Source organism: Schistocerca gregaria, chromosome 7 (assembly GCF_023897955.1).
Source record: "Schistocerca gregaria isolate iqSchGreg1 chromosome 7, iqSchGreg1.2, whole genome shotgun sequence".
NCBI classification, from domain to species: Eukaryota; Metazoa; Arthropoda; class Insecta; order Orthoptera; family Acrididae; genus Schistocerca; species Schistocerca gregaria.
The window spans coordinates 116,988,742-117,005,265 of NC_064926.1; the positions used below are offsets into that span (position 1 = coordinate 116,988,742).

The 16,524-nt window shown below is 36.0% G+C and overlaps 1 protein-coding gene across 1 annotated transcript in view; it reads right to left on the reverse strand.

The window, feature by feature from the left end:
• Positions 1 to 4,021: 4,021 nt before the first annotated feature.
• LOC126281339 (gamma-butyrobetaine dioxygenase-like) overlaps positions 4,022 to 16,524 on the reverse strand; it is a 74,729-nt gene continuing 62,226 nt past the window's right edge. The window contains exons 9-10 of the mRNA XM_049980224.1: positions 12,203 to 12,333; positions 4,022 to 8,373 (exon numbers count right to left, since the gene is read on the reverse strand). Of these exons, the coding sequence (XP_049836181.1) occupies positions 8,289 to 8,373; positions 12,203 to 12,333 (216 nt within the window). The 3' untranslated portion in view covers positions 4,022 to 8,288. The remainder of the gene's footprint in view (positions 8,374 to 12,202; positions 12,334 to 16,524) is intronic.

Sequence of the window (16,524 nt, forward strand, 5' to 3'; positions counted from 1 at the left end):
AGGCCTGTTCAGTCGAAAGCTTTGATCAACTGCCTTTTTGTTGCGCCTTTCGGACTCAGCATCTCTGCTATATGGTAATGGTCATTGTCCTTTGTATAATATTGTCATTATTCCATCCTGTATTTTCTTTCATTGGATCAAATGGTTGAGTTGATGAAAAAAGAGAATAAATTACAAATGACGTTCCACAAAATTTTGAGGAACTACAAGTATCGCCAACACCTTTCACTGAAAATAACACAATGATAAAAATTCTAAAAAACAAAGTTCATATGGTATTGATGAAATTTCAAACATAATTCTGAGAAGTTGATCTAACTTAGGAAGTAAGCCCTTACTGTAAATGTAATGTGCCCCTGGCACAGGGAATTTTTCCAGTCAGATTAAAATATTAAATTGTTAAATCTCTTTATAGAAAATGTGACATGAAAGATTTGAATAATTATTGCACTATTTTCTTACTAACACCTTATCTGAAAAAATAATGTAGTCAAGATTAGTCTCACATTTAAGTAGAAACAACTTACTTACCATATCACAGTTTGGATTCTAGGAGAATTGCTCGACTGAGAATGCTATTTATACACTCACTAACAAAAATTACAAGTGTTTCTGTAATCTTCTCAAAGAATTTGATTGCATAAATCATGATACTCTCTGCAAGAACTTAAGTTTTATGGAACTGTCTTTACTCACAATTGGTTTCTATCACACTTAAGAAACACAATGCAAAAACTTGGGTGGAATAATACAAACTATGTTGACAGGAGAGAACATTTTGTGTGCACCCACAGTCATCATGTAGGCACCTCTTCAAGAAGTTAGGCATTTTAACTGCTCTTCCACAATACATATTCACTAATGATATTCACCATAAATAATCCATCACAATTCGAGAAGAATGGTCATGCCATATCTACATGACTCACAACTATTGCCATTACTGAAACTGCCTGTGGCTCAGATAGGAGTTCAATATACGGCAACAAAAATTGTTGATGATTTTCCGAATATCAGAAAATGTCTGCTGGAAAATGAACCAATTTTTAAATATATCCTGAAATCATCCCTCCTTGTCAACTACTTCTATTCCATGGACAAATTTTTATTTAATAACCAGTAGTAAAAAAAAATATTTTAAAGTGTAATTTCGTGATTACAACAAAAACAATGTTCATTTATGTTAATGCTAATCTGGTATACATACCCTGTAAACTAATTCATTCCACAACATTTAGATAAAAGAATTAGTTGAATAAAACAAGTTGATGATTTTATGAGGGTCTTAGAATAAATCATTTTCGTGTAATTGTATTTATCTATTCCATTAGCTGAATAAAACTACCAGATGGTGATTTTGTGTGTGTCTTTAAAATAAATGGCTACTGAGTTATTGAAAATTAGGGCACTGATAGAGACTTTGGGATCTGCTAGGGCCAAGTTTTGTGTGTGTGTGTGTGTGTGTGTGTGTGTGTGTGTGTGTGTGTGTGTGTGGTGTGTGTGCGTGTGTCTGCGTCTGTTTAAAGACCTATATGTCCAGAGATTCGTAAGAAATATGTTTCACTGTATCAAACAGTGGAAACTCCAGATAGGAGCATCAACAAAATAAGAAAAAACAGACTGACACGTATTGTAACAAAGACACGTCAAGTTGTAGGCAGGCCACAATTTACACTTATGTAAAGGTTTTCAGCCACAGCCTTCATCAGTAAAACAGAGATACACACGATCACAAAACAGCCCCCCCCCCCCCCCCCCCCAACCAACACACACACACACACACACACAGACACACACACACAGACACACGCACAGACACAGACACAGACACACACACACACACACACACACACACACACACACACACACACACACACACACACACACACAACTGCCAACTCCAGCAACTCAGGCCAGAATGTGTATGTAATCCACACAAAATGTGTTGTCTTCCCTTTGGAAAAGATGTGCTTAAACATGTTTTGAGCCTCTGATGACACAACTTGGTTAGTCAAGGAAGAGGGTGACACAAATTTGAGATTGCACAGGGCAATAAGTAGGCTGTGTGGATTACACAACACTCTTAGTAGGCAATAAATAATTAACAACACTATTGGAAAAGTAAGGGCTTGTATCACTGTGATGTGATGTGGATGGTCAAGAAGAGCAGAAGGGTGTTTAAAGCTGCTATGTGATAAGTAACTTAACATTAAATAATTCTACCAAAAATCATCTTATGTCATCTGTAGATGAATAGCCACCTTGATAATGGCATGCAGGATGATTTGAAACAGACTGTGGATCAATAATAATAATAATAACTAAGTCATGGTGTGTCTGTAAATTTGCACAGTTCTGTTAAGTTATTGCATGCCATAGGCAAGCAAACGATCATGTAAACTAATACATGCACTATCATGAATGTTACACATGCCAACCAGTGTTTCTGAAATTATGTGTCTTCCCCTGCAATTATGACATTCAGGGTTTTTCATTAACTTGTTCACTACAGGACCCATGACTTTCATGGTTGGAAAACAAAGCACAGCATCCTAATTTATTACTTAAATCACAGAAATGTGACTGACAGTGAAAGAATACCTTCAACTTATACAGACTGCAACTTTAATACTGCTCACTTCATTATGTTTTAAGCCTATTTACCTCTATTTCACTACAACAACTGTGTTTCAGTTTCATGTACGTATTAATTTAATTTTCATGTGTTGCCACAACTGTGTTTCAGTTTCATGTACGTATTAATTTAATTTTCATGTGTTGCCAACTACATATAAATACTCTAGCTCGACAACGGATTTATTCTGCAAGGTGACAAGTTTTCTTTCTCTTTTGTGTGTGCCTGTCAGTGACCCAACACGTGTTATTCAGTGAGTGGTCTTCTTTACACCTGGTAGCCAGAAAAAAAAGAGAGTGTAGCTACGCAAGTAGAGCTAAAAATAATAATGTGTTCATTACTATTAACACTAATCATGTATACATATCCCGTAAACTGAGTCATTCCACATCATTTCGATAAAAGAATTGTTCAAATATCAATGGAACTAACAACAATCTAATTAACTAACTAAATTATTTACAACTATGAATAAAGTTATATGTTGCTCGCAAAAGGTGAAATATGGTAATGTCGTGTTACTGGATTGAATTAAGAGAGTTCACTTGTTAGTAGCCATTGCTATCCGTAGTTAATAACAGGTTATGCATTAGTCATCATCTCATCTGAAACAAACATGGCATGACTGTTACTCTATGGGTTTTCAAAACCAAAATTTGTAAAGTGAGTGTGTTGTATTTTGATAACTTTTTGATTCACCCATCAGGTGAATTACTCCTTGTTCTCGCAGAGTTTCATCACTACTCCAGACTATTTTCTGAATAAGGTATCAGCTGGGCAAGTCAAGAATTACTTGCTGCAACTTTGTTGTATTTCAATAGTGTTCTTTTACACTTGAAGACAGGATATTTGACTAATACATATGCTCAAATCTGTGAATATAAGCTTGTTTTTAATAAGGCAAAAAGTTCTGAAGATGTAACAATGTATATGCATGCTGTCTGTATATTTGATTCACAACATAAACTGGTTATGCTCTTTGGCTTTCAAGACACTGTATTTCTATAGCTGTATGGTATATGGACTGTTTTTTTTCTTCCATCTTTGCATACTATTCACAGCGTTTTTTGCTGGAACGAATCATAAGCAACTGTGTTATGATGATGTTCATAATGTGCAACTTTAGTGACATGTTAGAACAAGTGATGCGTAAAATCCTTCATTCCATTGAAAATAGGATAGGAGAGATAAATGGCCACATCAACAAAAAGAAGTTCTAATGCAATTCACCAGGAGTTGAGACTGTAAGTCTTCAAAACACATCTTGGAAGTCAACAACTGACACAAATAATTCTTTTAATTTACATAATATCTCATGATGTGTTTGTGCTTTAGGGAAAAAATACTGTTACTAAATAATATGTTTTTGAAAATAAAGATATGATGTCTGCTACAAAATTTTTAATACAACAGGACTAAATACAATCTATTGAGTGACTAACAGTTATTAATATTGTAAGAAAACCATGACAGATGTTTTATTTCTTGCTCAGTATAAAAGAATGTTTTAACAACAACATATACGTGTACCACAGCCAATTTCAAAATTGAGTATAAAAAGCCCAACCACTACTTTAAGTAACAATACATAAAATACAATACATAAAATACAATACATAAAATTTACAGAACATATAACACATAGACTTGAAACATCTTCAACACTCGTATAATTAAATCAACATGAACATGAACATTAGATTTTGTATAATGTTGACTGCATTTTAAATGTCATAAAATTATCATCACACTTTCATTAATAATCATCGGAGCTTGTGACTCTTCAGTCTTTAAATGTTAATGGAATGTGCTGTTAACTGCCTTGGTGAAGCATAAACAACTAATAATATTTTAACTGCTAAACAAATTTGCATGCACTCTACTCATATGAACTAAGGTTATTTGTCTAATACATATCAAATTCTTAAATATACTGCTATGTGTGACAAGGAGGAAATTATGAAAGCTGTAGTGGTAGTAGTAGCAGTACTAGTTTTCCCTCCAAAATTAAAGTGGCCCAGTAATGTAAAATAAAAAACATTAAAAGATATGTTATAGCACAGTATACGAATTAATGATACCTTCATTGCCTACATACCTACTATTCAGATATTAATGTCCAAGTAATTTTAAACAACTGAATCTCTTAGTCATTACTTTGGATACTATTGCAGTACAGTACCTTCAAATTCAAGAGCCTCTACAAAATATCTTACATCTGGAAGGCCTCAAACCTTGCAACTAAATGGAAAATATTTCTGTAAGTTGACATTAAATGCTGCTTAATATCTTAGTTTTTGCAGTTACACATTGCAGGTACAACCTGACAGCTTGATATGGGTAGTAAGTACCAAGTTGTTAACTATTTACTCACGTACCTCTCAACTGAGGAGCATTTTATTCAAAACCAGATAAATGCGAAAAAGTAAATTGTTCAGGAAACATTTTTGAAATACCATAGCAAAATACTAATTTTACATTTACATAGCTTTTATAGGCACTTCTGATTGTGTGTTTGACCTTTCAAAAATTTTCAAATTTTATTTGAGAATAGAGGGATGAAGTTTCCAAGTTTTCTCGAAAGTCGATAAATGCAGAAATGGACATGTAAAAAGTTTTGTTAATGTACTCATTTAAATTGATTTTCTTTGATTACTTTTTTATCTTTAACATTAATTACAAAGAAAGGTATTCATTTTCCATCGAAACAGAATAATGTGCTACAATATAATACTTTAGCACCATACATTTCCATAAAGTTTTGACATGCAGAAGTGCAAAATAGTGGCAAACCTACTGAAATACAACAAAATATACAGACTATGATGATACTAAAATGGAAATCTATTGACCCTTTTCAACAATGTCCTTATAAAACTCATCTGCCCCTCCTGGTATGTTAAAATGCCTCGTAAGTTTTAAGACATACTTTTTCTTTTCCTTGCTGAACATGTTCTTCTTTTCCAAGGTGGCTGCTTTCCTCACTTCGTGGCAGTAGTCCAGATTTCCGTACCCCAACCACTACAAGAGTTCTTTTATAAGTGTCTGATACTGACAATACCTTCTTCTTAGGCTCTTCATAAGACATCGTTCACTAAAAAATTATTTTGAAAGGCTTGTTAGATCATGTGGCTTTTAGTGCACTGAACTTGAGATCCTTTGCTTCCCCATCTTTATTTAATATCTCGATGATGCCATGTTGTTCCAGCACCTTATAGTATACAGCCAGTGAAAGACTATCTTCCTTTTTTGTGGCAGTCTTTGTCCACTCTACCAAACACACACTCAGGGTTATAAGCTGTGACTATGAATAATGAAATGATGTACCAGCTAATTAAATTTTCTGCTTTCTTTCAGGATGGCCATTAGTGGGCACAGCATTACCGTACTGTTTATTTTGACTGGTGCAGTAGCCAGAAATTAAATAAATTTCATATCAACCATTCTTTAGCTGGCACACCTCAGGATTTCTAAGAAAATACAATAGAGCAGAGGCTATTTGGTAGCATCCTCTCGGTCCTTCTGTTTCAAGCCAAGTATAAAAAGCAATCCTTTGTCTGTTATTAGTAATTTATCATAATGCACAAACTGAATAACAAAACCCATCTTGAATAATAACTTCACAATAAAATAGCTTCGGTATTGGCTTATTCTTCTGTATATCAAAATAGGCTTTACCACATTTGGATTTCCCCCCCCTTCATTATTGCATATCAAAACAGACTTTAACCACATTTGGATTTTTCTCCTCCACTACTGCACAGAACATTTTTTGCACAAAGTCTGTGCATCCAGTCATTTGTTATTAATTGATTCTTTTTTCCTTCTTCAAATCTTGTTGCTTTTTAGAGTGTTTTCGGATATCTCTGACATTGCCTGAAATGTGTCACATCCAGGCTCAGTCTGGCCATTTTTTTCTTGTGCCATATTTTATCGAAAGAGTACTCTTCCGTTTTGCTTCTTTCTTGATGTTCCTGCTCCCTGGCAACACTGGCTTGGACTGAGCAATAAACAGGAGTATATCATTAATTTATTTCTGTTGATAGTTCTGGCAGCAAGTTTACCCCCCCCCCCCCCCCCCCCCCCCCGGAAAACTCTCTCCCACATTGTTATTCTCTCTTCAGGTCCATCAGAAGTGAAGCACAGAGTGCGTTTATTGACTTTTGGTTAATCATCTGAGAGCAAATATTGAGTATTGTAAAAATTCCTAGTTGTCAATGTCCTACAACAGCAGTGGATATCATCTTTTGACAAGATTGTTTCAACAGGTTATGCAAGCAACAACTGAGTTTTACGAACTTTCAAAAAAATGCTCCTCAATTATGAAGTTTACAATAGGAGTGGAAAACAAACAATTACTTGACAGACATCTATACATACTTTTTAAAAGACTGTTTGGCACACTACATAGTCACTTTTCTTCTGAATTTACTAATTACTTATCTACTGTTGGAACAATGATAATACATCTGTATTGGATACACATTTTATTACACTGTCTGGGGGTGTTGAGCTGAAGGGCTGAAATATTGTGACCTACCATATATAAGTAAGAAAAGCAGACAATAAAACCATAGGGGAAAAGGGGATGGGTCGGACAACAAATTGGGAACTATTTCTCAGGAATGTTGTGTGCTCAAAGTTACATACCTTGTGTCTATTCTGATGCACGACACATGATGCTCACTCTTTCAGAAGCATGGCAAAAGCACTGTATAATTTCTCTGATCACATTATTTGTCATTTGTCCTGCAGAATACAATATACACCTGTCAAGTGTGCCATAACTGCTTAAGCAGTGTTTTGTGTTTCGATATTGCACTGATGTGTTTAGAATCTTACCTAAAAATCTAGACAGTGTACACTTCATATCACAAATAGCTTAACTGTAATTAATGATGAAACCTGACTTGTTACTTCCAACAGGAAACTTAACTACTTGTACTACTCAACAAGAAAGAACATTTTTTCCTGCCTACAACAGATGAAAGAATAGCAAGTCCAGCACAGAAACAAATAAAATGTGAACTCTAGATGTTTTCCCTTTGCAACTTAAGAATTAGGACTAAGAATTCTGTCATTCAGAAAGCCTGAGATTTATATTCAAATACGCTCATGATAGTTGGTCATTGTGCAGTACCTGTGAAATGGCCTAATCTGTTTTGTTTTTGTTAGCAGTTTCTGTATTTAATTTTATAGTGCAACATTCATATAAACCAAAGTGCCCTGTCTAGAGCTATCTCATCCAAGTAAGATTTTAAACTATGAATTACAATAAACAGTGTCATGACAATATAAATTTCTGTCAGTTTATGTACTCTAGGGCTGTTATATATGAATATTATTCAATGTGGAAGTTTGACATTTGCTAAACATGAAATACAAGTATATGATTAATGTCAAAAGATATGTGCTATTACGTTGACATATTATGTTGATAAACATTGAAGTAATTACAAGAAACATGCATAATTTCAAATTTAAACCAATCCTTTTTGGAGTGTGCCATTTTATCACAACTTTCAAGGTGTGCAGAAAATCAGTTGCAGGACATGATATACATCTTCAAAGATACATTCAGGAAATACATTAAAATGTTACAGGTGTCATGCACACTGTGCAAATGTTTTATTACCTATTGATAGTTCTGGTATTACTGCACCTGTTGCCCCTTGCTAAGTAAGGCATCATACAGGGATGTTACTTCATCAATATCGACATAACATCCTACCAAGTGCCTGAAAACACACACAGCAATTTCATTGAGTTAAAAATGTAAAACTAACACTGAAAATTTATGGTAACTAAATCATAAGTTTACTCATTTGTTAATAGCTAAAATATCACAGGGTATAGTAATAAAAGTTATGTTTACATAAACATATAGTTCTCTCTCTCTCTCTCTCTCTCTCTCTCTCTCTCTCTCTCTCTCTCTCCCCCCCCCCCCCCCCTTTTTGACACACACACACACACACACACACACACACACACACACACACACACACACACACAATAAAAAAAACTCTGTGCTCCACTTAACAACTGGTTTGAACACTACAGAGTCAGCCTGCAAGCTGGAGAGTGGACAGCCCTCATGATTGGGTGATAATGTTTCTCAGAACAAATGCTAAAACTTATCAAAAGTATATGAACACCTATTAATGGACGTTAGTATAGGGTGTGCCCACACTTTGCCTTTATGACTGCTTGACCTCTGCTGGGGACATTTTCAATAGTGTCAATTTCAGTGGAGAAATGCCAGCCCATTCTTCCTCGAGACCCAAAAGCAGAAAAGATAGTGATTTTGAACACATGGATCTCAAGTGAAGGCAGTCAGTCGCCTAACTCATCCCAGAGTTCCACTATGCTCAGATCAGTGCAATGATCAGGTCAATTCATTTCAGGAATGTTACTGTTCACAAACCATTGTCTTACAGATGCTACTTTAGGACAGGGTAAATTGTTATGCTGATACAAACTATCATCATCTCTGAACTGTTCCTCTAGTTTATATGAGTACACAGTGGCATAAAATGTACTCGTACCCTTCTGTTTTTGCATTCTCTTAAGCACAGCACAGATTTCCAAGGACTTAATGTGGTTAATCACTCAAAATCACTTGTTTCCAGTCGTATACTGCCTAGCAGCATCAGTCTTTACACCAGCACAGACATTGTGCTAACTGGATTCCTAATGGCACTTTATAGGTCATGAATGATTACTTCTGCTATTTTGTGTGATTTTTTAGAACCACTCAGGTTGACAGTATCTGTATGTCACTACATTAGGTCCACCTAGTGTGTGGCTGTGATTGTTCTTTCACGTTTACACTTCACAATCACATCACCAACAGCTGATTCGAGCAGCTCTAGAAAGGTTGAAATCTACGTAATGGATTTGTTAGTCTAATGACATACCGTGATTAGGCCACATTCCAAGATGCTGCACTCTTTTGATTGAATCATTTCACTATTATATTTTCTCTTCTGACAACACAATACTCCTCACCTTCTTTTATGCAGATGGGTAAGCCTCTCATAACATCTAGTAGTCAGTTATCCATTGCACAGAGGTGTCTGGAACCTTTTGATCACGTAGGCGAGAGTTTCTCATGTTAATTACATTAACTACTAATTTCTGTTTTGATGATAGTGTTAATGCATTTAGTAAAAAATATACACTTCTTGGATGCTGCAGACTGAGTCACCACAGCTTTAAAACATGTTGTGAACAGTTCTGCATAACCTCAGGAAACAACTTTTAGTTGCTTCTTGTGACATAGTGGATCAGAATGGGGACTGGCCTGCTCATTCTTCAGTTTACAGAGAGACTGGAAACAGTATACCTTCCTCTGACCTGTGAATTGACTGACAAAGTGAGATACAGCTCGTGGGCCCTTAAATTTAAGTAGAATCTGAATCAGGGAGCAACTTAAAATTTTTGACATGTAGAAAGTATCTGGTGATAAATGGCAAACAATGTTGGTTTCAAATCCTGAACTTTTAGACTTTTCATTTCAACCTTGCACTCTGAATCACCTAGCAACTCACAATGGAATACTAAATGATATGAAAAGAGGTAGAAAAAATCTAATTGGCTACTGAACTTCTATACTTTAGGCACTGAGCTACCAAATCTCAAACATAGAGCAGCTGTTTGCTTCTGAAAAGTGACAGTAAGACACTAACACAGAACATCAAACTGAAATTTAATAGAGCCTATTTGCACCACATTTATAAATTATCTGACTGTTATGATATTTACCCAAAAAAGTATGAAGAGAAAGGAATGTCCCTCCCTTAGCCTGATGGGAGGAAAAGTTTAGTGTTACTTACCTCAGATTATGGTATTGATGGCATTGTATTATTATCTAGTTTTACAATTAGGCTTTAAGGAATCCAGCTGCACTACACCTGCAATGGCGTCATTACTCACTTTCCTTATGAATTTGTGTAACAGAACTATAACTAAAGCATCTCAATGCATGTTCATGATGCACTCTAAATTTTTCCTGTTTTTATAAATATCTTAAAGCTAAATGTAGATTTTTTTCTATAAACACCCCCCCCCCCCCCCCCCCCAAGAAAGTTAGAAATGCTGTTCAGTATTTATCTTCTGGAAGCGAAGTTATTAGGACTGCCGACACAGACATAAAAGTATAAGATACTACCCTAGCCTTTGAAACTATTAGTACCTTCTACAGGAAGAAAAAAAAGGATAGGTCACTGTAGTTTAAAGAGGAAAAGCAGGCCACTAAGATCCCAGGGCCAGAGACGACCCACCTGTTAGAGACAAGTATCTCTCTTGCACACCTCTATGCAGCTACACTGTGCTGGCTGAACACACAATGCCGGGATTGCAGTTCAGCAATTGGACCTGGGGTGAGGTGTTGTGTTGGGTGGGGTGGGGTGAGGTGTTGTGTTGGGTGGGGTGGGGTGAGGTGTTGTGGGGTGGGGTGGGGTGGGGTGGGGTGGGGTGGGGTGGCTACAGGAAGAAAGTGGTAAGGACTCGGAGGACTGGTATATGGAGGTTCGTAGGGAGACAGTCAGTGTGCGGGATAGGAATGTTGGAGGAAGTGGTGGCAAGCGTGTAGGACATAAATGAGACACATGGGCACTGGATCTGGTGAATCATGCAGTGACGGTGATGGTGATGTAAAGGTGCCTGGAACTTTCTTTACCATACTTACATTAATATTATGAAAATCATCATATGACGGAGATGCTGACTCACAGGCAGCAGCAGCAGCAGCAGCAGCAGCAGCAGCAGTAGTAGTAGTAGTAGTAGTAGTAGTAGTAGTGCATGATGGGAGAGGCAACTGGTTGGGGGTGAGGAGGAGGCTGCGGTGGGGAGGGGGAGGAATAGCAGGAAATGTGGGATGGTGAAGTGCTGCTGGGGAGCATGCAGGGACAAGGTGGAGAGAGGGTACGGCAGCTAAGTGTAGTCAGGAGGTTAGATGGTGGCGGGGGAGAGATGGGGGAGAGCTATGTAGGGCTGGAATGGGAACATGGAGAGCTAGATGGTTGAGGCCAGGAGGGTTATGGGAACATAGGATACATTGCAGTGAGAATTCCTGCCTGCATAATTCAGAAAAGCTGGTGTTGGTGGAAAGGACCCTATGAAATGAAGAATGGCGTGTTGGACGGCGTGCTCAGCAACAGGGTGGTCCAGTTGTTTGTTGGCCACAGTTTGTCGGTGGCCTTTATAATATTGTGTATCCTTTCATAAAATTGTTACATTCGATCCTGGATTTTACATTGTTACATTCTATTAGTTATCTCTAATAAAAGATTTTTCTCCTCTCATGCTGTAGATCGTGTTTGACTTTCCAACCTAATATCTGAATATACCTACTTCCCCATTCTTTGCTCAGTGAAGGCATGGTCGAAAAAGTAGACTGCTTCCACATGGTAATTAAGATATCTTTCCTAGCTTTAGTTGGACAATTTTTCCAAAGACATGTAGAACAATATATGTCATTTAAATCACTTACTTCCATTTCTCACAGAAACATATTTTATTATTTGCTCTATCAGCCTTACTAATGTTATAAAAGAGAAAAATTACCTTGAAACTTTTGTCGGATCAAAACTCGTTCGCCCGTGCAAAACTCTACGATTGTTAAAGGCAACAACATCTCCAGGCAGTAAATGAAATCGCAGTTCTGATGATTCTTGACGCATTCGATCAGAGAACAGCTGTTGAAGTTTTGGGGGGAAAAAAATCAATAAATACAAGAAAACTGAGTAGCTTTACCAAAGTCGATGAGAAACAGAAAAATTATCACTAAAAACTGAGTGTAATCACAAGCTGAAAAATTACACCATTCATAAAATAATAAAAATGAAACTTCCACCAATAATTTCATGAGTTTATATGATGGGACACAGAAAATAACTGAAACAGACTGAACAAGCTAACTCCATATAACATCCAAAATTTTTCTATACTCTTATAGACTCAAAACTGAACCCAAAATAAAGGAGTAATACATTCACAATGAATTAACACATTTGTAGAGTACCGGTGCTGTTAGCACAAAAAGCTGTTAATGCCTCTCACATTGTTACCACTTTCAATAAAAAAACAGGACACAAAATCAGTCATCGCAAGTGGAACAGTTGCAATAACAGTCATAAAGCAATGGAAATGAAACTTCCTCAAAGCATATAATGAGTTTCTGTTATTATGATGGTGGAGGACAAACTGTTTTCTACAGCTCTGGAAGAAAAAGAAATATATGAAACACAACTTCTAATCATTTTTTGTCTATGATATGGAAAGCTCAAGCAGCATGGAAACAATTTGTGAGTAAAGGAAGCAATTCACCAAATAGTGGAAGTGTTAAATCATCGTCAGGCAACACAAAATTTTTTAAAAAAAATCCTGACATTGTACAGACGTGTGTATACTCTGGCTTGAAAAAGGATTCATCCAAAAGCTAGTGAAGTTTCGTTCTTTTGCTGCGCATGATGATTATTTGGCGAGTTCTTTCCTTTACTCACAAATTATTAACTTTTATGTTTGCTCTGAAACACATTGACAACACTTCCCATTACAACATTTTGAGTTGAAAGAAATTGAAAGCAATCATTAATTTCAAGAATACTACAGTGTTATAAAAACCAAAATTGCTGTATCATGAAGGGCAAAAGCATTTTACAACCACTATGGAAGACATGTTTGAAAGATAAGGAATCACAAGATTTTGATGTCCATTATATATAACTTTTTTTGTATAAGCTGCTGTTATGGCTGCTGAAAAAAAATTTAGTCACTTGCCATTCAGCAACTCTAATTTACTGACACGTTTCCTCTTCAAAAGATGTGCAGAAAGGTTACAAAAGTCATGCAGAACACAGCTTTTATTTAATTAGCATTTAACAAAATTAACAACAGTTTAAAAGAATAGAAATTAAAATAGAAGCTTCATACACAAGGTCTAGCATCATATAAAAGTAATGTCATCGGAGTACAACTGCGTGAGACAACGTGATGTTACATAGAAAGAAACGAACACTGTCACCAGGTAGCATGAGTAGTACCACAAGGTAGCACTGAACATGTTCAACAGTCAAATACAGATGCAAAATTATTTAAGGAAAAAGCATATCAAATAGGATGTTATACAACAAAGACCATAAAATACATTGTTACAATATATCAAAAGCAGGAAAATTATAATGAAAATGAAACCCAAATCTAAATTAAAGCATAAGGGTGGGGGAGAAACCAGGAAAGCTAGATGGCACAGTAAAAATGTGTCATATTACATAACACGTACATTATGTTTTACAAAACACGTACATTATGTTTTACAAAACACGTACATTATGTTTTACAAAACACGTACATTATGTTTTACAAAACACGTACATTATGTTTTACAAAACACGTACATTATGTTTTACAAAACACGTACATTATGTTTTACAAAACACGTACATTATGTTTTACAAAACACAGAATCTTCTTAAGCTGCATTGCTAAAACAAAGTTCAAATGGCTAAAATCAAGAATGGAAAGATGTGGGAGGAAAAAGGTGCCATTTGACGAAGTCTTTTTTGTTAGACATATTCACGAACAGTGACTAACACGACATAATAATTAATTAAAATAAATATAATTTTGGTAATAGATAAAATTGATAAAAAGCATAAAGAAATGTGTGCAGCTACATTGCAGAGGTTAAAGAGTAAAATCAGTTTACATGACTAATTATATGAGTCTAAAATTTGGATGAAGGTAAATTATTGGCAAAACTCTGGTTGAAATATGCCATTGCAAAATGAGTGAACATTAACAAAATGACAAACAACAGAATGTAGTACATATTGGATTTACATAGGCTGTGTATGTAATTTGTGACTGCCAATAAAGAGTGAAGGTAAAAAAGAAGGGAGGGGGAGAGGGGGAATAAATAAGAGAGGGAGGGTTGGGGATTAGTTAAAAAAAAAGAAGAAGAAAAGAAAAAAGAAAAAGCTCAAGAGGAATGTTGGTTGGTTGATTTGGGGGAGGAGACAAACTGTGAGGTCATCAGTCCCATCACGTTAGGGAAGGATGGGAAAGGACATCGGCAATGTCCAAGAGGAAGGGACAACATGGATGGGAGATAAAGAGAATGGTGGCATAAGACAACAATTTAGTATCATGCAAAAGCAGAAATTGGTCAACAAACTGTAAACAAAAAGTAAAGTTACATTGAACATCATATTAAAAGTAGGGGAAGGGATGGGGGGGGAGGGGGGAGGTAACAAAGGTACAAGACTCCCATATAAAAAGGATGAAAGTATGCAGGAAAAATAAAAAGAAGGATATACAGTAGAACCTGGAAATAATCTACATGTGCAACAGGCCACCAATTACAATCAACAATCAACTGTGAGCTGACCCTGTTTATTCATTATCTGTTTGACGAGAACTATTAGAATGATGAATATAAATTTCAGACTCCATGAGAATGTCCAAATCCCATCCTTTGGAAGCAATATGCAAGACTTCCAAGCGGCCATTAATTGAGGACAGAATGCGTCCTTCATTTTTAAATGTGGACCAAGGGTGCTGTTGTTTTTATAAGTTGTTGTTGTTGTTGTTGTTGTTGTGGTCCTCAGTCCAGAGACTGGTTTGATGCAACTCTCCATGCTACCCTATCCTGTGCAAGCCTCTTCATCTCCAAGTAACTACTGAACCCTACATCCTTCTGAATCTGCTTATGTATTAATCTCTTGGTCTCCCTCTAACATTTTTACCCTCCACGTTGTCCTCCAATACTAACTTGGTGATCCCTTGAGGCCTCAGAACATGTCTGAACAACAGATCCCTTCTTCTAGTCAAGTTCTGCCACAGGTTCCTCTTCTCCTCAATTCTACTCAGCAACCTATTCATTAGTTACGTGATCTACCCATCTAATCTTCAGCATTTTTCTGTTGCACCACATTTCAAAAGCTTCTATTCTCTTTTTGTCTAAACTATTTATCCTCCATGTTTCACATCCATACATGGCTACACTCCATACAGATACTTTTTTACAATTATGTCACACAAACCACAATCAATTTTGTATATTCCAGAGTTTTTATGTTTGTGTGTCCTGCTACCAAGGCAAAAGCATAAAAGTAACCCAATATTTTTTTGTGTACACTATTTTTTACATTGGCTTAATTGACACACTAGCCTATTTTTTCACAAACTAAGCAAAAGTAAGATAAGGAACTAAATTTGGTTTTCTCAATAGATGGTACTGTATGTGGTATTCGCCTGTTAAAAACTCTCTCTCTCATTGCACGAATAAAGTTTTCAGCATATCCACTGGCCACACCTACTTCAACAGTAATGTCTATTTCTTTTATAATAGCATTGTTCTTAGGTTGTGAATATATATAATAAATAAAGGTTGGCAATGGACATCTCTGATCCCCTCCTCTTCTCATTCTTCATTCTAGCCATGTGAACTTTATTTTAGCAGTAAAACTTAATATATACATATTTCGTTTTTATATGATATGACAAGTCTACTGTACCACCTAGCATTCACTTGTTTTCTCCCCCACCCCCCTTCTTTACCTTAGTTTTCATTTCTTTTATTGTATCTCTCTTGTTTTTGATATACTGTAAAAATATATTTTGTGGTCTTCACTGTATAACATACTACTTAATAAGCTTTGTTTTTAAATTTGCATATGTATTTGGCTTGTCAAACACTTTTACTGCACCTTGTGCTACTATTCATGCCACCACTCAGTTATAATTTGGTATTGGTACTTGTTCTTGGCACAAAAAAGGAAGACCAATGATGAGAACAAGAATCAATGCATTTTCTCAACACTAGTTCAATGTTATTTTAAAGGGAAAAATACATTTGATAATACGTAAATGGTGATGATCTTCAC